Source organism: Tuber melanosporum (genome assembly GCF_000151645.1).
Source record: "Tuber melanosporum whole genome shotgun sequence assembly, scaffold_14, strain Mel28".
NCBI classification, from domain to species: Eukaryota; Fungi; Ascomycota; class Pezizomycetes; order Pezizales; family Tuberaceae; genus Tuber; species Tuber melanosporum.
The window spans coordinates 583,068-591,603 of record NW_003298797.1 but is presented as its reverse complement, the minus strand read 5'-3'; the positions used below and the strand labels follow the sequence as shown (position 1 = coordinate 591,603).

The 8,536-nt window shown below is 44.5% G+C and overlaps 2 protein-coding genes; one reads left to right on the top strand and one right to left on the bottom strand.

The window, feature by feature from the left end:
• On the top strand, positions 1-1,972 carry GSTUM_00004644001 (uncharacterized protein). XM_002836289.2 has 3 exons: positions 1-437; positions 488-587; positions 650-1,972. The coding sequence occupies exons 1-3, from the start codon at positions 327-329 to the stop codon at positions 1,906-1,908; spliced, it is 1,470 nt and encodes a 489-aa protein (XP_002836335.1). The 5' UTR covers positions 1-326; the 3' UTR covers positions 1,909-1,972.
• Positions 1,973-2,114: 142 nt separating this feature from the next.
• On the bottom strand, positions 2,115-3,172 carry GSTUM_00004643001 (uncharacterized protein; the record flags this gene model as incomplete). XM_002836288.2 has 3 exons in its annotated part: positions 2,115-2,519; positions 2,616-3,038; positions 3,113-3,172. The coding sequence occupies 3 exons, from the start codon at positions 3,170-3,172 to the stop codon at positions 2,259-2,261; spliced, it is 744 nt and encodes a 247-aa protein (XP_002836334.1). The 3' UTR covers positions 2,115-2,258.
• Positions 3,173-8,536: the final 5,364 nt, after the last annotated feature.

Below are 8,536 nucleotides of genomic sequence, written 5' to 3'. Positions count from 1 at the left end.
CAAGAAGACGCGGGCGACCACGATCCAAGAGATCAGAAAGCTATTCTTCCGCCTCCTTCCTTCCCCTTTTATCGCCTTCTCTCCCCTTTCTTTCTTTCTCACGGTGCCCGAGTACATGTTCCTCCATTTGTATCCTCTCCTCTTCCCGTTGTCACCCCCTTGCCAAGACCATGTCATTCCTTCCTCGCCAGACCACCAGAGCTGTACTTCCCCGCACACTATTCCGCCGCACTGCTGCTATCCGAGTGGCTTCGACCCCACTCCTCCGCAGTCAATTGAACCCCGTATTGAGGGCCAGACAATTCTCTATCATGAGCTCGAGTATGATGTCTGCCCCTACTTCGATTGTGAAGCAGAATATTCGCCCAGAGCCTGACCAGGTTCTCCAGGACATTGCCGATTACGTCCACAGCTACGAGATCACTTCCCAGCTTGCTGTAGGTGCACTTGCTCTCTTAATTGGCTCACAGAAACTGACAATATTTAGTGGGAGACTGCCCGTTTGTGTTTGATTGATACCCTGGGATGTGGATTGGAGGCATTGAACTTTGAGCAGTGTAAGAACTTGCTTGGTCCTGTTGTGGAAGGTTTGATTGTCCCGCTGCGGTTGCCTTTTCTCCCTCCCTTTTCCAAGCTCTAATTGTTACAGGGACTACTGTACCGAACGGAACCCGTGTTCCTGGTACCCCTTACCAACTTGACCCCGTCCGCGGAGCGTTCAACATTGGTACCGCGGTCCGTTGGTTGGACTACAATGACTGCTGGTTGGCCGCAGAGTGGGGTCATCCTTCCGATAACCTTGGCGGTATTCTCGCCGTGGCAGATTGGCTTGCGAGAACAAACAAAGCAAAAGGACTACCGGCGCCCAAGGTTAAGGATGTCTTGGAAGCTATGATCAAGGCCCACGAGATACAGGGGTGCCTTGCTCTCGAGAACTCTTTCAACCGAGTCGGTTTAGACCATGTCGTTCTCGTTAAGGTTGCTACTACGGCTGTGGTTTCTAAGATGCTAGGATTGAATCGCGAACAGACTATTGATGCTGTTTCCCAGGCGTGGGTTGATGGCCAGTCTCTCCGTACCTACCGTCACGTCCCCAACACCATGTCACGTAAATCGTGGGCTGCTGGAGATGCTTGCTCGCGTGCCGTCAATCTTGCTCTTCTCGTTAAGAATGGTGTTGGCGGTATCCCATCCGTCTTAACCGCTAAGACATGGGGCTTCTACGATGTTCTCTTTAAAACTGAGGGCTTCAAGTTCCAGCGCCCATACGGTTCATATGTTATGGAGAACGTCCTTTTCAAAATCTCGTATCCGGCTGAATTCCACTCCCAGACCGCTTGCGAAGCTGCCATGACTCTCCACCACGAGCTCAAGAAGATTGGAAAGACCACGGATGACATTGCTTCCATCCGCATCAGGACACAAGAGGCTGCCATCAGAATTATTGACAAGAAGGGGCCTTTAAACAACTATGCTGACCGTGATCACTGCATCCAATACATGGTTGCTGTCCCACTCATCCATGGCCGTCTCACCACACAGGACTACTCTGATGAAGTAGCCTCAGACCCCCGCATTGACGCCCTCCGTGAAAAAATGGAATGTGTTGAGGATAAGACTTATTCGCTGGAGTACCATGCACCTGACAAGCGTAGCATCGGGAATGCCATCCAGATCACACTCAAGGATGGCACGATTATGGACGAGGTAGCAGTTGAGTACCCTGTCGGGCACAAGTTCCGCCGTGATGAGGGTATTCCATTGTTGCTAGAGAAGTTTGAGAGACATATTACCAAGCGTCTTGGAAAGGTGAAGTTCGATGTCATCATGAACGCTTCTAAGGAGCTTGATGGCATTTCCAAGAAGGATGTCGACGAGTACGTCGATTTGTATGTTACTAAGGGATAAGCGGAGGATTTCGTTGGATGGATATATAGGCTAGAAGGGGAAAAATAGAGCATGATTTTCGAGAGTAGTCCTCAGTACAGTACAATGCCTCAATTAAAATTGACCAATTATTTATTGCGCCCCTAGCGTCTCGTAGGCGATATCTTGCAACCATGCAATCATCTCGAGCTAAAGATAACATCGCTCAGTGGCATCATAAAATCTCGTCTTGATAGATAAGATTGAAAGGTGCCTAGGTCTCGGTGAACTCTAACTAAGCGATCGCTGCCGATCACTCGTTAAGGCATAACCGATGGCCGAGGCTGCCGACACAGATCATTTCCACCCGGCCCACCTCAAAAGGCGCTTCCCTAGCTAATAACTTTTCTCTCCTCCCCAGCTTTGACCATCGCCTTGGCAACCTCAATCAAAACCCTCCTCCCAGTCTCGATCCCAAACGGCTTGGTCAAGGGCGGAACATGCATAAACAGCACCTTCTCGCTCTTCAACTTGCCGTTCCCCTCCTTCTCGCAAGCCGCCTTAAGGCTAGTGTAATAGGTAAATTCGCACAGAAACCTACCTGCATCATCGGAAACCTTGATGGGTAATTCCTCGTCGGGCGTCTCCTCGGGCTGTATCCAAACCCCCACCCTCAATTTCGGTACAATAAGCCCTCATCATTCCTTTATTCCTCCCTCCCTCCGAAGGAGCAGACAAGACAGACAAACCTGAAACCTCTCAACCCCTTCCTCCACAATCCACCGCACATCCAGCGCGCAGCCAAACTCCTGCCCGCCTGGTTCCCGCCCCTCCGCACTCTCGCTCTGCATGATCCCCTTGTCGGGCGCCGCATCTGCCCCGCCGGGCACCTTGCCGTCCACGTCGCCGAACACGTACCCTTCCTCGAACGCGCGCCTCTCAAGGCGGTACTCGCCCGCCTTGCCCAGGCCCACGTGGAGGATGTAGTCGAAGGCGACGTCTGTGGCCGTGTGCAAGCGCGGGACCTCGGAGGTCACGGTGGAGTAGGCGACTTTCAACCAGTGCGGATGCGGCAGTAGTGTTATTGTGTGCGTTTCTGTCGCGATGGTTGTGCGTGGCTGGAAACTGGAGATTATCGCCCAGGAGGAATTGTGGGTGTGGGTCCTGAAGGGCTGGCGGAGGGGATGTTAGTTTTTGGTTCTGAAGGGGAGGAGAGGATTGGTGGTGGGGGGGGGGTGAGAGGAACTCCGAAGCCGGTTAGGTAGATTGTTATGTTTTTCTTCTTTATTGGGGTTTGGTCGGTCATTTTGGGGTGGAGGTTGTGCGGTTGGTTGTGTGGATGGGTGATACCAAAATTATGGTGGAGGAGGAGGGGGAAGGGGGAAGGGGGAAGGAGGCGCGTTGTATGCGGGGTAATTATCCTGGGCCACCTCTCGTGGATGGCAGGGTGTGCTTCTCGTGCGGGAGAAGCGGATGCGGCGCTATTGCACCATATCGCCTAGATCTGGTACCGTACGAGTAGGGCTGTCATGAAGGGGGGGATTCGGGGTTGTGCTAAGTCCGTACTGTATTTGTATGATACTGGTCCTACTCGTACTCGCGTTTGCACTGCCGTTGGGGTTCTCTGAGATATTGTAGTGTGCAGTACTCGTAGGGAAGCGAGGCTTGCCGTTCCTGATGATACGGTATTATAGCTGATCCTTTATCACGATATGACGCCTCCATTGACTTCAAAAACTTTACATGGTTCAGTTAGAATTTCACCTCGGGACGTTTTTTCCACCGTAGACTATCCACCGTACTCGTACTCGGAGATGGAAGTAAAAATCGAGCAAAACAGGATCGCTACAAGGAATCTCGGATATCGTACTATTGACATCATATAAAAAAAAGGGGCATCAAGGAAGTCACAATCCCGGAGTAGTTGCCTATTTGCCCTAGGACTTACGAATATAAACTTGGAGGAAAAGAGAATCAATTCAATTCAGTTGAGCAATCATACACAGGAAGATTGAAACCCACACGATCAACTTAAAACAAGTAAATAATAAACAATCAAGCATAAAACAAGTAAACGTACCATAGAATTATCAAGTGACGGAGTGAGTGAGTAAACTAACGATCAACATACGAACTATTCGGACAAGTCAAGAAAAAGAGTGATCAAGCAATCAATCAATCAACAAATCAGTCAAGCAAGCGAGCAAGCAAGAACGCAGGTAAGTGAACAATCAAGTAATTCAATTTGGAAAAAATCAGGTAATTCAACAATCAAATGATAGGTAATATACTAGACAATACTTTCCTATATAATAAGCACCAAGTACAACAAGCAAGAGGTTCAGAGTGCTTTAAACTACTGCCTAGAATCGCACATCAAAGAATAAAGAAGGAAATGGGTGGTTGGTACTCAGTATGCTGAGGGCTTGCTTTGTAGGAAAACATTGTAGATTTGAGGATAAGATCACCACTTGGTATGGCTACCGCCGGCTGCAATAAGATCATGAATCCTTTCTGGAATCGAGGAAGTGAAGTCAGCTTTTGCAGCAGGTGTAAGGTTGTCCCATTTCTCTAGAATTGCAATATGGAGCTCAGAAACAGTAGTAGGGCGTGGATTTCGGCAGGTGATGCTTCATTTCATTCGTTTCCAAACCTCCTCGATTGGTGACATATCAGATGAACTCAGAGGCCAGGGGAACAGGTATAGTTCAATTCCCAGTCTGGTAAGTTACTTTTGGTGTTTTTGGCAGTGTGAGCAGAGGCGCCATCTTGTTGAAAATACAAGTAGCCAGAATTGCTTCCCTGCTAACATAGCTGCTACCACCAGGGAAAGAGAACAGGAGAAATTATACGATCAAGGTATGTCTGAGAGGAGATTTTGCCCCAGTTATCTGTTTCCCAAATAATGAATTGTGACTTTTAACTTCTACAGATTGCCCCCCATACCATTACCGTTGTTAGTTTTTTGAATTAAGGTACAGGGCAATCATCATCATATTCTTCACCAGCCATTCTTGTAACCCATACAGTACAAGATAGTTCACCATAGTTGAAGGCTGCTTCATCGGAGAAAATTACATTGCTGAAGTCATCTGCATCCCAATCACGAAAGTCAATACCCCAGTTAAGTCTATTCTCTTTGGATTTTGCGGTGAGAAAAGGCTTAACTCTAGCAAGATGACGATTGTAGCCCTCGCTTTGAAAGGTATGGTATAAAGTTCTCTTTGATGGTTTAACACCAGCTAATGTTGCAATATCCGCAAATAGAAGACGGTAATTATACGAGTTAGCTGTAGTTGTTTTGATGAGATGGTGTTTGATTAGTGTGGTAAAGATTGGTTTCCCCCCCCCCTATGGCTATCCATATTACATTCTAACTCATGTGGACTATGGAGAAGACGGGACAGACTTCTATCGGTATATCAATTTTGTCATGTAGCTGGCGATACGTCCATCCCCCATGTTTCCGAAGTTGGCAGATTGTATCCTACATTGAAGGGGTCACAATACAGTATGTGTTCTTGGGTGTCTTTGGTTCTTGATTTTCTGCGTCATCTCCGTTCTCCTTCCCAACTTCTCCATTTTCTCCCTATACCAATTAGTTTATACAAACTTTAAAATCTGTTTCTCATAGAATTAGCATAACTAAATTAAGGTTGGAAAACTAAGGTGACAATTCCTATACAAAGTATCTGAGTTCAACTAACTCTCTTGTTCAAGTACGAGTACAGGATCAGAAAACTAACTTATATCTATAGCCAATATATAGTGGACTGTAACGATCTCCCTTCGGATGGTTAGTTCTTGGTAATGGGGAACGATACTTCTCTTCTTCTTTTCTTCTTCTTTACCTTACAATAGCACTAGGCATATGCCTACGTTATCAATAGTACAGTCATGTCCGGAAAGTTTTTGTACCCTCCCATGACAATCATACAACCACAACCTCCAACCATAAAAATTTCAAAAAAAATGTAAAGAATTCAATTAAAGAAAACATGATAGTATTGCTAGTGGACAATAAAAAAACATTATTGCCATTTTGTATGGCCTCCATTTGCATCCAGTACAGCTTGCATTCTCTCAGGCATCCTATCTATCTATCCATCCAACTTCTTTTGGGAAATTAAATCCCACTCTTTTTTTGCTGCCTCAAACAATTCAGCTGCACTATGAGGCCTTCTTTCCAGTCTGGAGAATCACTTGGTAAGGGCTCTTTTGAGTAGTGCCCATGTGTTCTCAATAGGATTAAGATCTGGTGAGTTGGGTGGCTAAGGGAGTTTTTTGTAACTACAGTCTGCTTCCAATTTTCAATTTTCCTCACCACCATGCCAGAAAGCATTGTCTGCAGCAAGGTAGATATTGTCAGAAGGTCTATCCAGACCCTCTATAAAAGGGATAAGGTAAGGCTGGTGGATCTCAGTTGCATATTAGTGAGAGTTTAGGCCAAGTCTGTCTCTTTTGCTGGTCCTTTCCTCCTCTCTCCTCCTTCTCACAAGAATTAACTTAGTCTTTCCTCCCTTCATTATTGCAGCATATACTCCAATGCTAGTCCTTTCAGATTTAAACCTAGGCTTTAAGTTTTTTTCTTCCAGCTCTTCACTAAGTCTAACTCTGACCTTTCTGCCTATTGGATTTGGATCATAAACAATGGTAGCTTCATCCACAAAAACAACCCAATTCCCTGCCCCTTTCCAGTTCTTCCTTCTCCTAGCAAACTCCCTTCTTTTCTCCTTTTGTCCATTTCTCCAAATAGGCTTTTTCCTAGGTATCAGAAGCTTAAAACCAGTTTCTGATATAAGCTTATCAATAGTGGTTTTACCAAGACCAATATTCACTTTTTTGGTAATGTCACATAACGCTAAATGAGGCTCGGCATCAATAACTGACTCCACTATCTTTCTTTTTATATCAGTAATCTTGGTTAGTCTTCTACCTCTTTTTGCATGGTGAGTGTTTCCACCTCTAGATTTAGCTCTTTTAACCACAAACTGAACAGTTGACTTGGATACACCTAAAGACTTAAAACTTTTGTCATATCCCATATCTGTATGTTTATACAGAGTATAAATTTCCTCATTCAGGTCTTCTGTTGCTCTTAGGTTATGTGGAGGGGCCATGGTAAGGAGAGTTGTTGTGGTGATGAGGTGTTGTGGGATTGCACCTCAGGGGTACGAAAACTTTCCAGACAGGATTATACAAGACTTTTGTCTTCTATCAAGAACATCTATCATAAGCTTTCTCTAACTCTTCTTCATGAAGAGTATTCTCATTGTAATATTAATAAAGATTGTGATAATGATAAAGAGCATAATGGTGTTTTTATTTATTAAAGTAATAAGTAGGAAAAGTACTTAGAATAAAGTGTGAAGAGCCTATCCTCCACAGTCATACTGGCCTCCTTATATAACACTCTTCCCGCCCCAAGTCATGTGATCTCAAGTGGTTACATGCGTGAAACTAAATCATAATAAACTAGTCATATGACTAAAGAGGTCAAATGCGTAAAACCCATGACCTCGTAGCAAGATCATATGTAGAAACTCATAAACTAATCATAATATTGTATGTTGACAAAATTAACCACGATTTAATAACCAGTGGCAACCCACCCCTCTTCATCACCCCACACTCCCAACAGTACCTAAAAAAATTGCTCTAAGTCAACCAAGAAAGAAACCATTCTGCTCAATTCTTTTTTTTAATAAACTATTCCTCCAATTCTTCGCCGTTATGCTAAAAAACCTATTCTCTCCACATGTCTCTCTGAGTATACCAGGGGGAGGATTCTCGGGTTAAATGAGCCTCAGATGAGATATCAGCAAATTTTCCACTATCATAATATCTCCTACACTACTGTCAGAGACACAATTACAAAGGAACATTAAGAGGACAAGGAGAATAAGGATAGAGGAATATATCCTAAAACTACCAAGTAATAGGATAATGCTATGATAGAGAAAGCTCTGAAAAATCACCATACTACCTATTCTGACATTGCTGAGCAAGTTGCTCCCAATGTTTCTAGTAGGACAGTAAGGAGAAGACTTGAAAAAAAGCATCTTAGAAAGTGGATAGCACAAGAGAGAGTTTATTTGGATGAGGATCTAGCTCAAGAGAGGTTGGAATCAGCATTAGCTCATAGGCATTGAATAAAGAAGATGTGGAGAAGGAAGGCAATGTGGAGGGATAAGGTAGCTGTGGAAAGGGGAGGAGGAAAGAGGAGAAAATGAGTTTTCAGATACTTATATGAGAAATGGAATAAGGATTGTGTTAAACCTGAGGCTAGGAGAAAGGAGAGAGAGATTAGCCAGATGATGACTGGTTGTTTTTATAGTCAAACTCATGGTCTTTTTTTGCCTGTTTTTCCTGATCCTTCTTCTGCTAGGGGTGGAGTTACTGGAAAGTCAATTATTGATGTTTATGATCATTATGACTTTCTAGGGATATGGGAGAATATCAGAGAAAAGGCTGGAGAAGAAGAGGTATTTTTTATCATTGACAATGCTAAGACTCACTTGCCTTTTAGGAGATGGCTCAGAGGGCAGGGAATTACACTGATGGAAATTCCTGCCTATTCACCAGATCTTAATCCAATTGAAAATATTTGGTCTCTGGTGAAAGGTAAGCTTTATGATTAGGGAATTCCTGGCACATCTTGAGGCATTAA

What these genes read in the sequence shown, in the direction of transcription:
- GSTUM_00004644001 (XM_002836289.2), top strand. Translation starts at nt 327, where the DNA reads ATGTCTGCCCCTACTTCGATTGTGAAGCAGAATATTCGCCCAGAGCCT. An exon ending in AGATCACTTCCCAGCTTGCT is followed by an intron (nt 438 to 487) that starts GTAGGTGCACTT and finishes GACAATATTTAG; the next exon opens with TGGGAGACTGCCCGTTTGTG. An exon ending in GCTTGGTCCTGTTGTGGAAG is followed by an intron (nt 588 to 649) that starts GTTTGATTGTCC and finishes TAATTGTTACAG; the next exon opens with GGACTACTGTACCGAACGGA.